The sequence below is a fragment of the Haliotis asinina genome, chromosome 9, assembly GCF_037392515.1.
Source record: "Haliotis asinina isolate JCU_RB_2024 chromosome 9, JCU_Hal_asi_v2, whole genome shotgun sequence".
Taxonomy (NCBI): Eukaryota; Metazoa; Mollusca; class Gastropoda; order Lepetellida; family Haliotidae; genus Haliotis; species Haliotis asinina.
In genome coordinates this window covers 43769466-43794043 of record NC_090288.1, presented here as the reverse complement: position 1 = coordinate 43794043, position 24578 = coordinate 43769466, and the positions used below count along the sequence as shown (strand labels likewise).

General features: G+C 41.9%; 1 protein-coding gene across 1 annotated transcript in view; it reads left to right on the top strand.

The window, feature by feature from the left end:
* Positions 1-15374, top strand: part of LOC137297031 (uncharacterized) — a 58021-nt gene extending 42647 nt beyond the window's left edge. The window contains exons 13-14 of the mRNA XM_067828981.1: positions 11378-11476; positions 15088-15374. Coding sequence (XP_067685082.1) covers positions 11378-11476; positions 15088-15242 — 254 coding nt within the window. The 3' untranslated portion in view covers positions 15243-15374. The remainder of the gene's footprint in view (positions 1-11377; positions 11477-15087) is intronic.
* The last annotated feature ends 9204 nt before the right edge of the window (positions 15375-24578 follow it).

The window sequence follows — 24578 nt, the reverse complement described above, 5'->3', positions numbered from 1 at the left end:
AGAAATATAGTAGGTCTACAATACCTTGCATACATTACTCAGTTAGCTAAACGAACTGGCTTGCGTATGATTCGTCATAGCGCCCGAATTCTACAACAGCATTAGCTAATTGTAGGCGATGCCTATATGCTAGTATACATATACTTTTACACCGTAGCCACTGTCCGGGGTGTACTCTAAGAGTCACAAGACATGCTTGTTCTAAACGACTATAGTTAGCATTTCTGTACAAACATTATGATTATTCTTAGTCACTGTGACTTACTTTTGAAACATCATAATTGATTGTTCTGAAAGGAGATTGGCAATTCTAAACCGCCGCGTCTTACTTTTGAAACATCATAATTGATTGTTCTGAAAGAAGATTGACTATTCTGAACCGCCGTGACTTACTTATGAAACATAATAATTGGTTGTTCTGATACAAGACACAATTCTGTGTTTCCCTTCTCAGCAGCGGGGTAGCGCGATGGATAATGCCTTCGTTCAGCACGTGGAAACCCAGGTTCAATTTCCCACATGGGTACAACGTGCGGAGCCAATTTCTGGTGGAATGCTGCAAAAAAGCGGCGTAAAACCATATCCATTCACTCGAAGCAAGATTATTGTTGTGTCGTGTTGTCACGCGATCCCAGTGTGCCCCTCAGAGCTGTGACATTGTTGATCGTTTGACCTTAGTTATGGCCAGATGCCAGTCCGATCGATGCTATTATTGTTAGGGCTGCATTGTATTACCGGTATACCGGTATATCGCAATACGCTTTTCAAACGATACATATTGGCATATTATTTCATAGAACCGGTATATTGGGTAAAGAAGAGATAAAGCTTTTTCGTGGTCACTTTTATCTCATGAATTAAAAATTTATTAACAACAATTTTTTCCTTCGTTATTCAATGACAAAGCAGCATACTGTAACACTACAAATTGTATTTTAAAGAAAATAGAATTCCAGACTAGCTTAATTTTGAGATTGCTGTTATTAGAACCAAAACATATATGTCTAGAGACTAATCTAGAAAATTGGATCGACATTACATTTACAGGCACTTACTGTCGAACACTTAAGTTCTCAATATATCGAAATACGTATCCCGATACGGTTCCATGAATCGCAATATATTGCAATACAGCTTATTCGCCAATACACAGCGTTTTCAGCGGGAACTCCACCCATGACGTAAATATCACCTAATCTTATTCCAAAGAAGTACTAACAAGAATACCAGAGATTCCAGCCTCACAAAAGGAACCCATTGGCTGACCCCCTAGCCAAGTAAATGCTAGCAATCCGTCCACCCACAGACTTGACGGGCTAGCTTTCATCGAACTGACGAACAGTCAACTTCAAAAGCATACCTCGAGGCGAAACACAATCTGAAGACGTTCTAGACAATCTTGGGAATATTTCAAGACTGTATCAGACAGACTCTTACCGGTTCATTCATCCTATGACTGTACCAGAGACCATATAATAGATCTATTATATGGTCTCTGATTGTACGTAGCAAACCCACTTGATTGAGTATAGGTGTACGACGCTGTTAGCAATATCGCATTTGGGGACCCCAGAAATGGGCTTCACGTGGTGTACGAATGATGGGAATCAAACCCGGGACTTTGGCGTTAAGAACCAAAGTTTTGACTACCTGGCAACCCAAACATCCCTAGAAACTACTTCTGAGGAGACGGTTAGATCTACCATAAGCTACACTATCCTTTTATCCGTGAAGATAAGGGTTAGAATAGGTCTCCAGCAAACCACTCGTGTAAGAGGCGACGAACGGGATCCGGTGATCAGGCTCACTGACACAAGTCATCGTATCCCAGCTGCGCGATCCATGCTACTGATATTGGTCACTGGTCCAGACTCGATTATTTACAGACCGCGCCTTATAGCTGGAATATTGCAGCGTTAAAAAAACGAAAAAACCAGAAAAGGCCTGGGAATGCCCTGGCATGAATAAACGCAGAGGCGTCGATTCTGATCACCTAGATCTTTATCTTGAACATAATGGGTTTTTTCAAAAAATGGGGATAAATGGAATTTGACCGTTCAAGAATATTCTAGCATCGACCGATCCTCGTGAACGAAACGAAGGAATGTATATCCAAACTGAAGAAAAAACGAGAATGAGAGCTGAATCTGAATTCAGGGTTCGACATAAACGGTGTCCTCGTGGCAAACACATGCATACTTCCGACACTGCCATCTTGTCAGTACAAACGAAGGCTGCGTAGTCATTTATCAGGCTCCCTTCCGGTTAAGGGAGATGAGCATGTAGGTGTAGGCTACCCTTGTACTACTCTGTCATTTTTCAAAGAGCCATAAGGCATAGACTTCCCAATACTGGCAATCATCAAAGACCGAACAAAAGTAAAGAGACGTGTTATTCGCAAATTATCACAAACAGGCGGTGCATTGGCATTTTTCATTTTCACTGCCGGCCAAGGAAGAAATACATGTTAGAGTACTCGAAAGGCCATAAGGCATGTATTCTCAATACTCCCAATCCATCACCGACCGAACGAAAGAGAAGATGCGTGTTATTCACGGATTGTTCAAGTCACCCTTATCCCGTTGCAGTTAACACATTAACATAAAAGAGATGGATCTACAAAAAGTAGATTACATTTCACATTGTGTACATGCGACGCACCTACGCGACGGCATGTCGACATTTTATCCTTCCAGCGTCAACGATATCGATTTGACAATAGCATCTGTCAATTTTTCCGTAATCCGCAAATGTATTGGCAAGCGACGTGCACAATTGGTATCAAGGACGATATCTGTATTCTGCAATCTTTAGGCTATACAGGAGACTTCAATTATTATTTTATGCTATAAATAGCCACAACGATCTTATAATGTGAAGCAAATGCTGTATTTATGCTTGAGTGGGGTAGTTACTATAGTTTTCTGGCATCAATTAACCATTTATATACCAGATAAATATAAGATGAATATGAGATCAATATATGTGTTATGGTGTGTATATGGTGTCTGCCTAGCCTTGTTTGTTGAAGAAAGTACCTGCGTTCAGAAGACGACTTGGAAAGTAGCTCTGATGGACGTGCGATGGTCTACGGGCGTCTGTGAATAAAATTAATGGGGATTTCTTTACTAAGCTGCCGCGTGGTTATAGAAGCGTATTGCCGGCTTCTATACAGATCCGGGATGAGATGGACCAACGCCAACGACAGGACTGGAACCAGCCATCATCGTTAGCTTATTTGGCTGGACAGCTGGATCAACTTCCCCAGTCTGTTTTAATCACTCGTGTCTTTCATGCGTCGCCGTTGCACCGCCTGCAGGGCCTCTCACACCCGATATTGACATTGCTAATTGATTTGTAGCACCACCACATTTTCAGAGCGTTACGTTCCCAGACCAGGTAAGATTTTATCAACGAAATTGTCATGATGATGATGATGATAAGGTAGTATCAATCATCGATAATCGTTGACTCAGACACAAGTGATCGGGTCATATTGTTCAGATTCTCATTAACCAAGAGATGTTCATGTTTACAAGGTGTAGCTGACTGACAGCTTTAACCAAAAGTGAACGCAACTCAGTTATATACCGTATTTTAAGAAACATATCAAATATCATATGACAGATATTTACTTCAGGTGAAACATCGTTTTTTTCTGTATGATGGTTTCAGGGTACAATCGTCACTTGATGTGACGTGATCTCTAGTGACCTTTAACTTTTACGGTAGTATATAAGATTATCAAATTATATGTTCAGATAAAATTCCTTCTGTCACACTACGGCAGCTCTGCAGCAGTGTGCAAACGAAAACAATATGCCCCAGAGTCATGGAAACAGACACATGTAGATCTGTCACTCCGTAAACGCTTTACGATGAAACGGCGCCGTATGTATACTAACACTGGCTTGAGACGTACGTGTTGCACAGAGCCTGAACATGAACGAATGGTCGTCCGACAGTACGACAACAAACAAGCATTTCGTATCTCGAACTCCGTTTGTTTTCAGAACGTGGTAAACGATAAACATGCCGGTAATCAAGTTCCTCATAGGTTTATCCTTGGTACCACAACGGCCACGCATATCGAACACTCTTCACACCAGACAAGCTAACCACTCATACAATGTCTGACATTTTGCGAAGCTCGTAGTTAGGAAATTCTGTTGCGGGTGCGAATATGCTCGTACAAACACATTATGCATGCTCCATTAACAGATACCTCTTGAATGCAAACACTATGTAACGTTTGGTATATTTAGCCAAGACGGGATTTAGGTCAAGAAAATATACCGACAAAAAAACAACACGGAATGTGGCCGACCAAAAAATATTGTGAATCCGTGGAACCGACCGGAAACAGGTGCAAACGCGTGCAAACATCAAGCCATTCTGTTGACATCATCTTGCCGGAGCAAGGAACAGTATAAGACCGGTTTCTTGCTAATCTTGGCTGGCTTTGGTTGTACGTGTGAGTTTATGCATAATCCAGTAAAAATCGCTATATGAAATCCGGTTTGTAAACAAACATTTATCCCACTATTTCTGTGGTAAAGCAGGACTTGCAAAACGTGCACCGTAAAGTAGAGTCAAGATATGTCACAATTTTGTTCATGCCATAAGTCACGTTAAACAAGCGAGCTGCTCTTCATGAGGTAGCACCGTTTTCATAACAACACTGATTCCGATTACCAACTAGATTGTCTTGACTATAGTGAAGCCGTTTTGTTTGTGCAAATTCATGTGATCTTACTGATCAAAAGAAAGAACGATAATTTGTAATAGCCACTGGTGGTGCTCTGATTAGCCCACGTAAATCCGTCCTACTTGGGGAAGGATGGCAGGTGAACTTATAATGCCATTTAACCCCCTTGAAAATGGCTGACGTCGTTCGTTCGTACGTTTTGCAGTGAGCCAATGGGTGAGTTTTGTCTTACGCCGTGTTTATGCAACATTCCATCTATATCCTGGCGGGGAACACAATACATGGGCTTCACACGTTGTAACCAGGTAGGGAATCGAACCCAGGCCTTCCCCTTCCCCGCAATGAGCTGTTCGTTGGTTTAGACATGGGTTCATAGATTCTGCCATGACTACAACCTCACAGCAAACAAGGATAAGTTGAGAACACCGACCTGACAACTAACCCTATTTGGTTATATTCACTTTTAGCTTGGTAACAATGTAAGAATCTACATCGAAACGTCGCTCAGCGTAGTAAACAGGAAGCTAAATCCATAAAGTTGTAGGTTTCATTTTAACGGTTGGTGGTTTATTTTGAAACCTTGCCTATCATCTGAATCTAACTGCCTTGCAACTCAATCGTCTCGTTGTACAACTGAATGCGTTTGAACGGCCTTCCCAAGAAGTGAATGTGTAGCCTGACGTCCGTGGAGCTCCATATTTCAGTGTCAGGTTGATGTGGGGTGTTGGTGACATCAGGCGAGCAATGTTCGTGTCTGTGTTCGTGCATGTTGCTCCTATAATAGCATTTATGTGTTCGGCATCATTACATACCATTAAACAGGGATTATTATGTGAAACTACCATATATTGTTTACATAATCCCGAAAATTATGTTGTAAATTGCTGGTTCGTTAATTTGTGAATTCCCTGTAAAACTGATATACATCCATCAAGCACAAGCCGCCTTTCAGTACTACAGTCGATCCATGTTTTATGATACTGATACTGCTTCAGCAAAGGCTGTCTCGTCCACCGAAGTCTGACGAAAATTCACGTGCATTAAATGTGACAATACAAGGAGATGCAATGTGTCAGCTGACCCCTTGCTCGTGACACCCATGTTTGTCTGTGGAACATAACAGGGACACAAGAAAAATATTCTAGTAAAAATAATGCGCACAAGGAAAGCAGAGCTGGAATACAACACAGCAAAGGCGAAATGGTATAGGCGCTTCATACGCTGACATATCGGACCACAACAAAATGTCAAAAGAGCATGAACAATATCCGCAACGATGACGTCAGAAGTTCAAGTAAGGGGTCACACGACGAATTCATAATGTCATGAAAGGGTATGACCACCATGAGCTGTTGTCGCGATGACGTTGTTTCAGAATTGGTCGTATGGTACGGCGTCGTGGTCGAATCCAAAACTGGCGTAACTGACCATTCCTGACAGTTTTGGGATGGATACGGCGCATTCCTGGGATGGTGTAGGATGTGGGCACTGCCGCCTGGAACCTGTGTCTGAGATGAGTCACCCCAATCCATCTATCCTGTTTTGGCGTCGTTACGTTCACGCAGAACGTGGGCGGTCAGCGACGCCTGACCAACACAGATATCGTGTTGAGATGGCATTGTGCTGCCACCTATAGTGTTGGCTCATTCCTGCTCGAACCATTCCAATGTATTCATGACGTTGAGCAGATGTCAGTCTTGGCATGATCTTCATGTGACCAGTGATCAAGCTTTCCACAGTGACAGCAATTTGTTCCATATGTTGTGTGCAGCTGCACGGGCTGCACTTGCAGTAACACAGTGCAAGTCCACAGGCCACCATCAATGACCTCACGTCGCCTGGCACATGCATGAGCGTTTGGTTGTTTCAAATATTTGCTGTGTTTACACCTTTATTTATGTGTAAAGACACTGTGCGTATGTTCATATTTTCGGTGCGCAGTTTCTTTATATGGCTAGTATATTTTGCAAGTGCTCGACTCGTGTTAATCAAAGTTGAGTTCTTCATAAACATTAGCCCCAGTATTTAGTCTAAATTACGCTCCCAAATGAGAGATCAAGGCGTCTTGATGGGCAGTATATTTCTGTACACGTTAGCTATTACCTTCAAAAAATGAAGTTTTCACCTCTAAGCATAATAACCGAGAGTATTATATTTCATCCACTAAGTACAAACACCCAACAACCATTGGCAACCACAGATGAAGGTGATGTCACAGTCTTTTTCATCACAGAGCTTCAGACCTTTTATACCATTATCTAGAGCTTGAAAGGAGATAGTAAGTCCTTCGTAGGAGATATTAAGTACTACACAGGCGATAGTATGTTCTACGTAGAAGATAGTAAGCCCTACGAAGGAGATGCTAAGTCCTGCTGAGGAGATACTAAGAAGTAAGTCCTGCGCAGGAGATAATACGTCCTACATTTTTTTGTGTCACTATCTCCTACCTAGGACATACTGTCTTCTATGTAGGAGATATTAAGCCGTAGGACCCGGGTTCGATTCTCCACATGTGTAAAATGTGATGACCACTGCTCTTATATCATCCCTCGTGGAGTTGCTGAAATGTTGCAAAAAGTGGCGTAAAACTATAATAAATCACTGATTCACTCTCGCTGTCAGGGTATCTTGTGCAAGAGTGAGAGAGTTGAGTTTTACGCCGCACACAGCAATATTCCAGCTATATGGCGGCGGTCTGTAAATATTCGAGTCTGGACCAGACAATCCAGTGATCAACAACATGAGCATCGATCTGCGCAGTTGGGAACGGGTGACATGTGTCAACCAAGCCAGCGAGCCTGACCACCCGATCCCATTAGTCGCCTTGCATACGACATGCATAGTCGCCTTTTATGGCAAGCATGAGTTGCTGAAGGTCTGTTCTACCCCGGGACCTTAACGGGTCTGTTGTGTAAGAGGAGAATCATTGATAATTGTTATATTCGCCCTGATAGAGCTGTGGCGTTAAATAACGTTCACTCACTCACAGAACATGGACCGTCTTCTGCTCGGCTGCAGTGGACGTAGATCAGACTAAAGTTGCTCGGTTAGGGGACCCAGTATGGCAGAGAGCGAGAGAGATTGGTTTTACGCCGCACTTTGTCCAAAGCATACCTCCGAAGCTATTCATGATAGCTAACCAAAAACAAAAAAAGAAAAAAATACAAACTTGGTACACATAACAAACATGATCTATAGATGTGCCTTTTGGGGATTAGACGCAGCTAGGAATTTTACTTTTCCTGTTTCCAGGGACACATGGCTTCGGTTGTGATGACGAGGATGCCATCTTGTCCGGAGCAGATCTTGCTAACAATACATGCTAGCTTGATGACATGATGACCAAATGTGCCTTTTGGGGGTTAGACCCAGATATGAATTATATTTTTTTTTTCGCGGTTTCCATGTAAACCTGACTTAGGTTGTGACTATGAGGATTCCCTCTTGTCCGAAGCTGATCTCGCAAACTTAAGTTGCATCAAACTTGGTACACATGTTCGCCATGATCCATAGATGTTCCTTTAAGGGGTTCACTAGTGTGTGAATTTTATTTTTCATGGTTTCCATGACATTTAATGACTGAAATTGGTGGTTGTGCAGATCTTTAAAACCGGTCTCTATTTCTACGCCAAACCTTTCAGACAGATAGGTCAGGTGGTGTGCTGATGCTTTTTGGTCGTTTTTTGATTTCTGAATAAAATATGTTTCGCGTTTTTCCATGGCAACAAATTTGACTTCGACTGAATTTGGCGGTAGTGTTCTTTTCCGGAGCAGAACTGTAAAATCTTACAATACTCCTCTTCCACTCTGCCATATGCACACCAAAACATTTGACATACTGTAAGCATAATTAGTTGACGTATACATTGCGGGGAATATTGATGACTTTGTCTTCTTGTTAAACATGGAATGAATTGCATCTGCTTCAGAATATTCAAGTACGGTCGAAAAACGATATGAAAATGTCATTAGTCCACATGCTGAAGAAAACAGTGCCTTATCACACCTTGAGCGTGTTACCAGGTAAAAAGGTTAAGTCACCAACATATCTCAAAAAAGCAAAAAAAATCACCTCAAATCATGGGATAATAATCTCATGTTTAAATAACACTACTGTGTCACATCCATATGGCATGCCTCATGCTGACAGCATTGCGAAAGCACAACAAAAAATATCATAAATCATACCGTGATAGATTAAGATGGAGGACACATGCGAGCATGTTTCACACGTCGTGTAAATATCGTGATCAATTATTCCACCCTGGTGATGACTGGCGATTTGTGACGTCACAAACGCCGTCACGGCACGGCGACACTATACATCATAATCTTCGCGTCTGGTGCAATAACCCATGAATTATATCGATGTTGTATCAACACAAATCGTCTCGTTTGTTTAACGTAGCGTGGCCCGTTTGTTTGACGTCCGCCTAACAGTTGTGGAAGCGTGAATACTGAATCTGGGATGGGATGATTTGCCTCTGACACAGATTTTCTCAAGTTGTCTTTTTTTTTTTTTTTTTTTTTTCGTTTTCTTTCTTTTTATTTATGATGATTTGAATGTAGAAGTGCATGAACGCAATGCGGTTCATGGTGAGAATAGACACAAAATGAGTGAAGGTTTATACCTCTTTTAGCAATATTCCAGCAATATCATGGTGAGGGACACCAGGCATGGGATTAACACGTTGTACCCATGTTGTTAAGTTTTCAGCTTAAGAAGCAAATGCTTTAACCACTTGGCTACCGCACCAACCTGGGCAATAGACAGCCAATATTTTTTTATAATATATTTTTTTTAAATTTTTTGTTGTTTTTTTACGTTTTGTGATATTTTCTATTTAAAAAAAATTGTAAGTAGCGACTAAATGGATTTGGTGGTCACACTCAGTAGTTTGATTTATGTCACTGTGTCCCAGTTGTGTGACACGATGATGCTCATGTCAATCACTGGATTGTCTCGTTAGGTACAGATCGCCATCGAGCAGCTGAAATAGTACAGTTGTGCAAATTAACATTACCTTGCTCAAAGCTAACACAAGTTTTACTTTACATTCAAAAAAGAACGCGTAAATGTAAGCTTGTAAAAGGCGCCACCTTACTGACACATCATCGTGTATCGGATACATATATGTGAATCACAACACTAGCGGATTTACCTGGTAGCCATCATAGCTATGGCCTCGATCTTTTAAGTTCCGTCTTCTTGTAGCTGGGGTATTGCCGAGTGCGGGGTGAGCCAGTACACAAAAAACTGCAGCGAAGAAGTGCACACGTGCGGTAGTCAACTTAATCCAGTTTCCAACCAATACGTTGATTGGTTCACAGAAGAGCACTGAATATCACTCGAGCACCAGGGGCCAGGGGTGGTCAGATCTACGTGCATACTGCACAGCTTCATGTGTCACAGGAGAAATGTAGCTGACAGTTTATTTTGCTCTCTGTTATCTGTGTAATTATTGTGAATGCTTCTTGGCAAAGGCTGTGTTTTGAGGTGTAGAGTTGCGTCTCTTGCACATCCGAATCCCATGACTAGTTTGTCGTATCCTGCTCGTAAGGGTAATCCTGGTTCGTGTGGGTTCAGCATCAGCCTGTAGAATGGTAGTTCAGGGGATCGATCTCCGGGTCCGAATTGGTAGGCAAACCGTGTATGAGTTGGGATATTCACCACACCCGGACCTACAAGACCTTGACCCACCACACCCTGACCTACCAGACCTTGAACCACCACGCCCTGACCTACCAGACCTTGAACCACCACGCCCTGACCTACCAGACCTTGAACCACCACACCATTACCTTCCAGACCTTGAACCACCACACCCTGACCTACCAGACTTTGACCCACCACACCATTACCTTCCAGACCTTGAACCACCACACCATTACCTTCCAGACCTTGAACCACCACACCCTGACCTACCAGACCTTGACCCACCACTCCATTACCTTCCAGACCTTAAACCACCACACCCTGATCTACCAGACTTTGACCCAACACACCATTACCTTCCAGAGATTGCGTCATGGTAAAGCTGGTACACCATCAAGTGGACACATTAAGTTCCCATACTTTGAACTGATTTTTTTCAATATATATCTTGATGAATTAGATATATCTTAAATCAAACTGATGATATATCGAAGTGGTTTCAAAGATATTGAATATGCGTATTTGTAGTTAAATTCATAATCTACCGAGTGAATTAATGATTTGATAAAGATTATTGATGATGTCTTGAAAAGAATTCTGATATCCTAAAATGGATTAAGACAACACTGTAGGGTCTAAAGATATATATGTATTTATATTGTTAGGATCGAAACTGCCTTGAATTTAAATATAGATAAAAACTACATGGAAGTAAAGATATTACTGTTCTCAGAAATGCGTTTGTGGACATGTATAACTTATGTAAGGTAACTTTGAATTAATTTATAATATGATAATGTACAAGAAATATTATCTTGACATCTCAGTAACATTTTAAGATATCAGTATGTTTAAATAACAAAAACTACTTGACGATATCTTCAGTTATTTTAAAGTTCATTAAACATCACTGACGCCTTTAATTGCATTTCCCTTAAACAACTGACGACATCAGTAATTTCATATTGAATGTGTAAGTGGCTTGCAATAAATCCGTGTGTCACGTATTCCAGGCAGGGTGAGTCCTGGGCCAGCTGCCTACAACCTCCAGACAAGCATGGCCGCAGGGCCACGCTACACCATGTCCAAGAGGCTCCGGAAATACATCACAGGTAAGCGAGTGAGTGAGTGAATATGATTTTACGCCGCTTCTAGCAATATTACAGTAATATCAAGGTGGGGATACCAGAAATGGGCTTCACACGTTGTGTCTATGTTGGGAATCGAACCCAGGTCTTCGGTGTGATGAGCGAGCTCTTTACCACCGACCCACATCGGGGTTGTAGTGAGGGGTGGAGAGTCGGTTTGGAGCAGGGGTTGGAGAAGATCTACAGTACTGCAAAAACATTATAAATCACGTGACAGATAACGATGGTGGACACATCATGCATGTGTGCCTCAGCATGAATTCTCATTCACTAACGACTGGGTCTTTTTGACACAGATGTCGTGACGACAGGGCGATAGCATGTATCATTATTTATGTCATTATTTTTGTATATGGAGTCATTTTAACAGATCCGGGTTAGAGTTGATCTTCACTTGCCTATGCTTGTCGTAAGAGGTGACTGAAGGGGTCAGGTGGTCAGACTTGCTGACTTGACTGGCGCTGTTGTGTTATTTTATCCCAGTTACGATACGACGACACGTGCAAACCTCTTACGACAAGCATGGATTACTGAAGATCAGTGCTTACCCGGATCTTCACGGACTCATCAGGTGGAACTCAAAAGTCGGTAAAGATTTACGCCGCTTTTAGCAATATTCCAGTAATATCACGGCTGGAGTCACCGGAAATGAGCTTCACTCATTATACCCAGATGGGAACTCGAACACGAGTCTTCAGTGCAGCCAGCGAACGCTTTAGGCTACTCCACTTCCCCCTCACTGGGTGAAACTTTAGAAGCGATCCATCTCAACGTAAGCTTTTAGGTCGTACTCATAATCCATATGTTTCGTCGCTTACAGTCATGTACGACGGAATACAGGAATGTTAAGAATTTAGTATTATATTTCACCAGTAAATAAACGTAAACAAATGGCTACGTGATACGTCAGATGGGACTAAAACAGCAACATGACTGACAAGTTACGTCATCACCATGACACATGATACTTTCCAGCAAGTGCACAACCCGGAAGTAAAGTGGATGTATTTTATGCCTCCTCTGCCACTCTGGCAACTGATGCCAACGCTGGATGTCTCGGAACTGCTTTCTTTGACGCATTGCTATCTATTTCAATTAGTGAGAGACGCGTAACAGTGACATCTTATTTGCATCATGCGATCTGTCTGAAACTTGAGTTTTGTTCTCGTGTTATTCCGGGGGAAGTCGTGACTATCTCGTGGCTAAATTCACGAATTGGTTCCGTTTCAGCGAAACATCCATGGCCAAAGAAAATTTCAATTATGAAAACTATTTTTTGCGAAATGATGTACGTGTAATATAAGTATTTACGCATATATCATATGCATTGAAGATGCTATTAATTTAAAACACATCTGACTTACTTTGATGTAATGTATAATTGAACACAATTAACTGTACCTTTGGTATATTTTAGGTACAACGGGACTCTAAATTCAAAAACTATTTCGCAGGGATTCTTTGACCGAAAAAACCTGAAGTCATACACCCATCCTGATTGGTTGGTCGTATTTTGTCAAGTATCGTTCATCGATGGGGGAGAGTCTTCTTTCAGTTTACGGAAAAATCAATTATTGTTTCATTACAATTACATTACACACATGAACACAAAATATCACGTCTTTAAAGAGGATAGGTTGGTTACTATATGAGACATGGCTGGTTTGGTGAAAATGTTCGCCTCCAGCAGAAAACATTGTTTATTTGGTCACCCTCCCGTTCACCTGCTCCAGGACGTGAGTGAGTGATCAGATCAGATTCATGTATCATAACACCCACATCCAAGTATCGCCATGCAGTTACCATACAAACACAAAATAACTAAAATCGATTGCTATAATTTCAAATCAAAATGTTCATGGTATTTCTGTCGAAAAGAACCGTCACATTGTTTCAAGACTGTGTGATGTCATCGCAACCCATCCTATGAACCAGTCATGTTTTAACTGACCCTCCCTGGTTCTCCCCCGTCGACGACAACAACGACATCGGCGATGTCCATGATGTACACCCTCCCTGCCACCCTACCACACCATCAATGGTATCAAACCTTTGCACCAATGAACCCTGTCGAGGAAGCTGTGTACTCAACATATTTAACTCCAGCACACTGACCAGTACCCCAGGGACACCAAGAATTACCACTGACAATGTCCCAGTGATATATTTGTTTATCAACCAGAGCACTAAACGGTTACCATGGTCGCAGGTCGTTTGTGAAACCACCTCGTGAAGTAATTCAATTCTAATCGCGATTTACAACACGGATGACACGATCCTGTGTGATAATGGTCTCCCAGCTGAACTGATGTCACGTTACCGATGAGAGTGTAGGACTTCCCTATCATGAATAATATACTATAGGAGATAAAACTAGTTGTGTTTATTTAAGCAATACTACAGGGTAATGGGCGGAAGGTTCGTGTGTGTGCATAAGCCTGTAATATCAGATGTTTAATTGTCTCGCGGAAAGTATTATCGGGAAAACTATTCACGGACATGATTATGGGGCATTGATGAGAGCCTAAAAACCTGAAAATAAGCATTGTAAGTGAGAAGCTAGTCAACGTTAAATATATCATAACTGACTGAACACGTCGGGGACTTGCATTTGAATTAAGTAACGAAACGCATCAGATGTATTTAGGCCCTTTTGAGTAGCAGCGGCCATATTGGATGATGGTATTTGATATTTCCCTACGGAGTGTTCTGTCATCTTGATTGAGATAATCATCACGCAGCTGGATTTTAAGACAAACAAAAGATATTCAGGGTTAGACATTCTGCAGTTCTTGTCAGTATGTCATAATTTGAATTCGTGACCCGGTCTCAATAATGCTTTTGTCAGTGGCTTTGTTAGGCGAGAAATTCTGCCTGTCGTGTTAAATGATTCACGGTAGATGGGAAATAGACACAGATTAGTGTTGGAGATTCGCACTGGCAGAAGCACTGTCCATCGGAAACCCTATAGCCACACACGAGTGTTAATAACAGATACAAATATGGGCAATAACCTGAACTCAAGTCAAAAATTAAAAGTGATTAAAACAATACTTCTTTAATGGCTACGACGGTATTGAAAAATGACCCAATATTTTCATGACACATTATTTTCATGGCACAATACTAAACGCAACACGAGACTACAACATGCAGGACTCATGACACAACATTTTTATGACAATGTTTTCATGACATTATGCTAGACTCAACACCAGGCCACGACGTACTGGAGACATGACACTATGTTTTCATGATACAATATTAAAACAGCACAATAACCACTTCACATTGAGAACACTGGCATTATAGATATTGGGAAATTCGAACATTATGGAAAATGACTTGTTTTATTTCGCGAGTGCGACATCTCCATACAGATTCTTGATTCTAAATGATAACGGTACAAGAATCTGCTTGGAGACGTCTCACTCACGAAATAAAACTTCTTATCCATATAGTTTGTCAATTTTTGAACATAGCATGATTTAAGGGGCATTGTCATAACCAGTTCCGACTTTATTAATAAAACCAACCTCAAACAGTTACATTGCTATCTTGGCTCTGATTTCCAGGAGTCAGCAATCCTGCCCCTAACGCCTACAAGCCACCCAGCGCTCAGACCAACAAGGGCTTGACGACCAGACTTGGAGTAAAGCTGAAAAGCAGAGCAAGTCCGTTTGTCTACTCGGGCTTCCAAACCAACAAGATACTGGACACCATGGCATAATCCACCCGCCCACGGCCTGTTTGTGATTGACTGTACTCTATATGTCCTTCATTCAACCTCCCACGGACAACTCTTTGATCCCATTAGTCTGTCTTTGCTCATTAGGAAAACAGGAATCTACACTAGGTTTTTGTAATTGTGAATTATAGATTTTTTAAGTGAATTGGTTAGTCTGTTTGAAAGTAATGTGAATGGTGTCCGCGTGGTTTTGAATTTGATTTAAGTGTAAAGGTGTAGTGTTCCCCTGTACAGTGAGTTAGTAAGGTATTCTTTTGATGTAGGTTATTAAAAAAGTATTTCCCATTAACGAGTTGACTTGATGTTGATATTGGAGGTGAGGTTATACAGACAGGTCATCTGGGACTGTTAGTGCTACGTGTCGTGTTCGACCGGCGTCAAAGTGGATTTCATCGACAGTACCGAGTATTAGATTTGAGTGGGATGAAGTTTATAGATTGTTTCACGTTAGTTAATGCCCTAATCACAAGAATGGATAAAAGGACACGGTCTGGACAAAGCCGTGATTAGGTCACAGCGGATACTGACATTGCTCCCAAAAGCGAATTGTCACACAGATCTGAGATCTATGAGCTACTGTCTTAACTTGACGGGCACCTGTTCACCTAGTGGTGGCTAATTTTCCGTAGGTTGCGGATCCTGGCGTTGCTAAACCGAACGACAGCGACTCACACAGATATCTATGGGCCGGCCATATATGAATATGACTTTACGCCGCTTTTAGCAATATGCCATCAACATCACGGCTGGGGACACCCGACATGGGCCTCATTCATTCTACCCATGCGGTGAAATAAACCCAGGTCTTCGGCGTCAAGAAAGAGCGTGTGGTTGAGCTTAACAACACAGCCAGCAAAGGAAAAGACTTTAGCGGTGCTTTCTCTACTCCGTTGTCAGTTTGGCTGTGGAAGTGTATTTGGAGACATCACAAATGACGAGAGAACGTGTCGGGTCATTTTGAATGACAATCTGAATACCGCCTTGACGACGTCACTCCATATCACGTGTTAATTGCAGTGTTTGTGCATTTGTGCAGGGATGTCCATCCGAGTTACAATGAGTTGCTTTGACGTTTAATGTCACTCAGCGTTGTGTCCCAGATGAAAAAATATACCCCAGAGTCATGGACACAGATAAATCTAGATCTGTCACCCCGTAAACTCAACGACGAAAGGCGTCGGCGATAATGTATACTAAAGATGACCTGAGACGTATCTGCGTGAACGAATGGTCGTCCGACAGTACGACAACAAACAAGCATTTCGTATCTCAAACTCCGTTAGTTTTCAAAACGTGGTAAACGACAAACATGGCCGTATTCAGGTTCCTTGTAGGTTTATCCTTGGTACCACAACGGCCACACAGAACATCGAACACTCTTCACCCCTGACAAGCTGACCACCCATCATCCCATGTCTGGTATTTAGCGAAGCTCGTAGTCGAGAAATTCTGTTGCGGCTGCGAATATGCTCGTACAAACACATTATGCATGCTCCATTAACAGATAACTCTTGAATGCAAACACTATGTAACGTTTGGTATATTTAGCCAAGACGGGATTTAAGTCAACAAAATATACCGAAAAATAGCTAAATCCGTGGAACCGAGTGGAAACCAGTGCATACGCGTGCAAACATCAAGCCATTCGTGTTGACATCATCTTGTCGGAGCAAGGAACAGTAAAAGGCTCGTTTCTGCCCTTCACAAACTTTGGCTCGATTTTCTGAATTTTGGTTGGACGAAAGAGTTTATGCGTGATCCAATCAAAATCGCGATATGAAATCGAGATCTGGTTGTAAACAACACGGCGACTCTTGCAAAACGTGTGTACCGTAACATGTTGTCAAGAGAGCGATAAGTCTTCGCATGTTTTAGGTTAAGTTCCTCTTGTGACTTGATACTCTTCATGAGGTAGCACCACAACAACATTGATTCAGATTAACAATTAGGTTGTCTTGACTTGGTGCTGCCATTTTGTTTGATGCAAAATCATGTGATATCAGAGGCGAATCTGATGAAAAGAAGGAACAACAACCCGTAATAGCCACTGGTGGTGCTGTGATTGCCTGCTTCGGCAAGGGTGGTAACTGGACTTGTATTGTCAGTTAATTCCCTTGAAAATGACTGGCCTGGCACTGTACGTGAATGAGTTTAGTTTTACGCCGATTTAAGCAAGATGAGATTCACACATTCCCCGAGTGGGGAATCGAACCCAGGTTTTTGGCGCGACGATCGAATTTTTTGATCCACTATACCCCCAACCACCCTGTTATCCAGTCAGCTGCGTCTTTAATCTGCAATGAGTTACACGTAGCTTCTGCAGTGGGTTGCTCGTTGCTTTGATTCTGACATTGGTTGGACTTAAATTCTGATTTGCTTGTTGGTTGCACACGGCTTCTACCATGATTGGCTCTATGGTTTTGACATAGGTCGCAGGAAGATTCTGACATACGTTGCACATAAGCTGCTCGTAGGTTTTGCCATGTGTTACAGGTAAAGTCTGCCATGACTGTCATGTAGGTTCTGACATGAGTTGTACGAAGCTTCTTCTATGACTACCGGGACTGCCTCCGTAGTCGGCCTGAAGAACAGAAGGTCGCGGGTTTGATCCCCGGACGCGTCATACCAAAAGACGAAACAGTATGTGGTACAATCTGTTTGACGAGTAAGTGTCCCCAAGAATTGCTAAATATATATATATATATATATATATATATATATATATATAAAAGATCGTTAATAAATATTCCAAGGCAAGATGTTCATGAATAATCTATACCCAAACACCTTTTCACCTATCAGAAGTTGTCATGCATCACAGAAAAGATTAAGAAACTATCATCATTATAACCATGATTGCTGACAGTTAGCGCGAAGGGGCGCACGACAGCAACGGGAATAGACAGGTGCACAAGGGCTTGTATTGCTGAAACTAAAACGTCCTGGGTCCAACAAGCCTACACTGATATTCATACCCATATAAAGATGGAAAGGGATGTAACGCACACAAAGTTGTCAAACACCCCACTCTCGATAATGGACGAATTCTGGGTGGGAAATTTTGCAATACACAGCTGTAAGTCGGAGCGACTGTAGTGCACGTGCTGCACGAAAGTCACGTCTTTGTGATCAATACACAGAGAGTGAGTGAGTTTAGTTTTACACCGCACTCGGCAATATTCCAGCTGTATCGCGGGTATGTATATAGAGAGATGCAACGTGACAGTTGACCTTTTGATCGTGACACCCATGACTGTATCTTGAACATACCAGAGACATGCGAAATATATTTTTGTAACTGCTTAACTGTATTTGGCTTGCTAATCAAATTGTTTAATTGCTTATAAAACATAGCCCAAGTCAGTATCTAGTCCTACTTACGCGTCCCAAAATGACTGGAGATCAAGGCGTCTTGATGGGCAGTATATTTCTGTACACGTTAGCTGTTACCTTCCCAAAATGAAGTCTTCACCTCTAAGCATAATAACCGAGCCTGTTGTATTATAACAAACACCCAGAAACAATTGGCAACCACAGATTTGTTACGGAGGTGATATCACAGTCTATTTTATCACAGAACTCAGACATTTTTTGTGATAAAAGTCCCTTCCTCAATTTTAAAGACATCTTTTCGAAGACCTGAACACAACCCCCTATTTACTCACAGCACCTCAAAGACGAGTTTACTTTATGTCAAGCTGAAAATGTATGGCATCTTCTTTTAGCTCCTTAGACAAATCTGGTTGGATTTTTAACACATACAAATGGTCAGCTGACAGATTATTTTGTTACCTGCGCACACGAGATGTAAAAAAAGATCATCAGTGTAAAACCACTGTACACCACTACTCACTTCACGAACTTGATGACTGACTTTGTTTAACACGAGTTTCTATTCTGAGTATTCTGATTACAACCCAACCATTATGACTCTTGACTGACTCTTGAAACATCACAACTGACTCGCGGTTTTGAAACAAGATTGATTTGAAGACTTGATTGTTGTTGAAAGACTATGACTGACCGTGACTGACTCTTGAAACATCACAACTGACTCACGGTTTTGAAACAAGATTGATTTGAAGACTTGATTGTTGTTGAAAGACTATGACTGACCGTGACTGACTCTTGAAACATCACAACTGACTCACGGTTTTGAAACAAGATTGATTTGAAGACTTGATTGTTGTTGAAAGACTATGACTGACCGTGACTGACTCTTGAAACATCACAACTGACTCACGGTTTTGAAACAAGATTGATTTGAAGACTTGATTGTTGTTGAAAGACTATGACTGACCGTGACTGACTCTTGAAACATCACAACTGACTCACGGTTTTGAAACAAGATTGATTTGAAGACTTGATTGTTGTTGAAAGACTATGACTGACCGTGACTGACTCTTGAAACATCACAACTGACTCACGGTTTTGAAACAAGATTGATTTGAAGACTTGATTGTTGTTGAAAGACTATGACTGACCGTGACTGACTCTTGAAACATCACAACTGACTCACGGTTTTGAAACAAGATTGATTTGAAGACTTGATTGTTGTTGAAAGACTATGACTGACCGTGACTGACTCTTGAAACATCACAACTGACTCACGGTTTTGAAACAAGATTGATTTGAAGACTTGATTGTTGTTGAAAGTCTGTGACTGGCCGTGACTGACTCTTGAAACATCACAACTGGCTCACGGTTTTGAAACAAGATTAGCTTGAAAGACTTGATATTTGTTGAAAGACTATGAGTCTTCTGACAACCCAACCATTATGATATTCTCGAATGACCGTGACTGAGTCTTGAACCATCATTAGTGATTGGATTTTTTAAACAAGACCGACTCTCCTCTGTCACCGTGACTTACTTTTGAAACATTATAACTGACTGTTTGGAATCAAGATTAAGTATTCTGAAACGTTCTTTTGACTTCTCGGCGTTTGATTAGCTCAGTAGTTATTTATGCTTCCGCTCCTCACGACGAGGTCCGATATCCCACATGCGTAAATTGTGACGCCCATTTCTCGTGTCCTCCGCTGTGAAATTGTTGCTACACTGAGGCGAAAACCTATATTCAGGTGACAGTCAGGGTATGCAACTTTGTTGTGAGACATCGTGAAAATTCCCATTCGTCCTTGATATTGCTATGGCATTAAACAGGAAACACATGAGACCATGTTCGGCTGAAGAGGACGTATATCAGAGAAACTATTTGCTCAGTTACAGAACACCAAACATGAAAGAGGTAGATGCCTGAGAATAGACAGGACATGTATAGAATTGAATTTACAGAACGTTGGACTTGCTTACGAGATGTTTCTACACGAGTGAATGTATTTAACATGGAATGAATTGGAAATGCTTCAGACTAAAACCTACTGTCGAAAAACGATATGAAAATGTCATTGGTCCACATGCTTAAGAAAACCGTGCCCTATCACACCTTGAGCGTGTTACCAGGTAGAGTCATGTCGCCGGTGCAGCTGACAAAATGCAAAAAATATCACCTCAAATCAATAGGGTAACAATTTCATGTCTAAATAACACTGTTGTGTCACATCCATATGGCAGACCGACTGTTGACAGTACTGCGAAAACACAACAAAAATGTCATAAATCATACCGTGATAGATTAAGATGGAGGACACATACGAGCGTGTTTCGCACGTCGTGTAAATATCATGATCAATTATTTCACCCTGGTGATGACAGGTGATTTGTGACGTCACAAACAAACGTCGTCACGGCACGGCGACACTATACATCATAATCTCCGCGTCTTGTGCAATAATGAATTATATCGATGTTATATCAACACAAATCGTTTGTTTAACGTCGCGTGGTTCGTCTGTCTGATAGTTGTAAATAGCCTGATGGTATAACGTGTATGTGGTAGGGGTGGTGGGGCAGTTGGGTGGATCCAGGGATGGGAGTACGAGGGGGTGTCTACCGGGAAGTGGGGTCGATTGATAATGGGAGACAGAGATCATATGCTTCATCAGAAACCGACCAGCTAGAGACAGATTGGTGCCGCATAGGCGGATCCAAACAGGGGTGCACGGGTGCGGACCACCTTTTGGTCATGAAAGTTTATTAACTGACCATTTAAACTCTAAAACGGTTGAAAACGATGTGAGCACCACCACCCCAACCCTTCTTTCTGAACTGCTCACCCCTCCTTTCTAAGAAAACTGTATACGGAGGGAAAACTCTAAGAAGAAAGCGAGGTGTGTGTTTGGGGTGGGTGGGTGCGTGCGTGGCGTGGCTTGTTGGAGCGAAATTATTGAACCCAGAGTTACTTCCGCTTCCGCCACCTGCGTGCACATCTCCTGGATACACGACTGACGGGGTAGGCTCCAATAAAAAAAATTTCTTTTTTCTCTTTTTTTTAAGGTTTTGCGTTTCCTGAGTAAACATTTGATAATTGTAAAAATATATTCAGCGGGGTATATTCGTCTCCAAGGTTTATCCACATCTAGAGGAGGTGGGATAGCCCTATGGTTAAAGCGCAATATTCCACCAGAAATGGACTTCACACATGTGGGAATCGAACCTGGTCTTTAAAAGCTTTAACCACAAGGCCACCCTTGCCGATACTAAAGCGCGTTAAAGTATTCCCATTCTATTGTTCTTTGACCTTCAAATATACCATGGCTTCATAACAAGAGGCCATTTATCGCAACACGCACCTTTCCACAACCAACAAGCAACTGTCCTTGAATCTCATTTATGACCTACAGGTGTTCTACTGTGCTGCCCATCACCCGAGCACCAGGGACCAGGGGTGGTCATATCTACGTGCACCCTGCACAGTTTCACGTGTTACAAAAGAAATGTAGCTGACATTTTATTTAGTTTTCAATTATCTCTGTAATCACTGTGAATGCTTATTAGCAACGGCACATGCTGCCGTGCGTCCCTTGCATGTCAGAAACCTGAGAATAGTTCACGCAGTTACACGCAAAAGGGACACACGTGCGCAATATAAGTTCATTCACCTTCATCCGTGCCAGTGGGTGTCATCTATATAGTAGACATTTAGAGCCTATAAAGATTGCGTTATGGAATAACTGGTATACCGTGAAAGTGGCCACATCCAGTTCCCACACGTGTTTCGAAAGTACTGATACTTGAAATTGTTTTAAAGATATCCTGATGGAATTAGAGACAACTTGAATTGAACTGAAAAATAACTGAAGTGATTTTAAGGTACTGACAATGTATAATAAGAGCTATTTGTAATTACATACACAATCTACGGCGTGAATTTACGATATGATGAAGAATCTTCCTGATATCTTGAAAAGAATTCTGATGTCTTAAAATGGATTAATGACATCAATATAAGATTTAAAGATATGTACATATTAATATATAATATGGGCTTCACATATTATGGCAACTTAGGCAAAGGAACCTAGGTCGAAGGAACGCCGCCTCCAGCAATAATCCAGCAATGAAAGCAGGCGACACCCAGAAATGTGTTTCCCACATTGTACCCATGCGGGGAATTGAACCCAGGTCTTCTTCTTTGCAAACCAACTCTTTGATGCGCCGAGGTGGAGCAGTGATTGGACATGCACAGTGTCCTGGTCACGACTGTTCTATCTGCTGAATTGCAAAACCATTTTAAATATCGCCATGATAAAAGAAGATGACGGACTAATCATGGAGTATGCCTCAATATAAACAATCATTCTCAGATGACGAGGCTGGGTTTTTTTACGTCACAGATGACGTCACGACAGGGTGACACCATATGTCATCATGCATGCCGTTTTTGTTGTATGTACAGCAGAGTCATTTGAATAGGACGATATCAGTTATTTTGGTCTGGTTTGGACAAGAAAGGAGAGAGATTAGTGTCGAGGTTGCTCGGACTCGTATGCCGTTGGCGTTACATTTAAACGTGACACACACCGTCCGAAAATGAATTCTGTGCTGACAAATTAAACCTTATCTCGAAGAGTCAGAAAGAACTGTGTGTATGGCGGGTGACAGGGCGTAGTCGATTTGAGGAATTTAATGCTTGTTGGACTTGCGGTGGTGAATGTATAGTGTTTGTGACAATCTTGCTGTACCTCTAATGCCCCTCTCTAGGTGAGTACGTGAGTGAGTATGGTTTTACGCCGCTTTTAGCAATATTCCATAAATATCACGGTTGGGGACACCGGAAAGGGACTTCACGCATTGACCCATTGGGGGAATCGAACCCGGGTCATTAACGCAAACCAGTGAACGCTTTAACCAGCAGGCTAATCCACCAACCCCATCTCGAGGTGAAAGATGTCGACTTCAGAAGCGATCCATCTCAACGTTGGCCTTTAGGTCGTACATATTCGATATGAAAAAGAAACGTCACCAAAATACAAATCACTGTAAATTGTCAAAATAATTATCAGTCAAGTTTGTAAATAGCTAAAACCACATCCCTCGAACACAACATGTCTATTCCCAGTGAACGTTTGCATTTGTATTTCGCATTTTGTGAAAAAAAATTACACGAATAAGATGGAACCTATGCATAAAGTCGCCCTTATCAAATTAGGGTATAAGAACTAACCAGGTTTATTCTCTCACGTCATGTTAATTGATTGACAACGAGGAGCATGCCTGGTTTAACAGCAGAGAAGTGGGTGGGGGCGATCGCTATGTTACAGATGGAAAATACAAAAATGCTTGTGGCTCTGCAAATCCACCATCGGAAGATTTGTCACACGTCTACGACAGAATGTCAGTACTGCAGACAGGCCCGGTATTTACGACTGTTTCACTTGAGTGACCGATACGTCACTGTGACGTCATCAAGCGCCAACAGCATGGGACATCCAGTCAGCAGACAGACTGTGACCAGACGACTCCGCATTCATCTCTGTGCCGATCGATCTTTGAAGGGTATGACGTTGACGTGCCAACATGGACGTGCCAGAATGACATGAACCAGGACTGTGCAATACTGGCAGCAGCGAAATTGGTGAAAAGTGAACTTTGATGACGAAAGCAAGTTCCATCTCTTTAAGATCTAACCCCAGTTGAGCACCTTCGGCAATAACTGGGACGTCATATTCGGAAACGCCAAAATCACGCTTTGGCAGCTGATCTGCTAAAAGAATGGCTTCGGATCCCTAATTAAGATGTCAGAAGACTCACCTACTCAGTTCGACGCCGGGTTCGGGTCTGCATCACAGCTAGAGGTGGTCATACCCGGTATTGGACAATATGTACTGATCACAAAGTTGTAAAATCTCCCAATCGATTCTGCATTGGTGATCGAATAATGCACCATAGTGTCATTCATATTAGATCACGAGC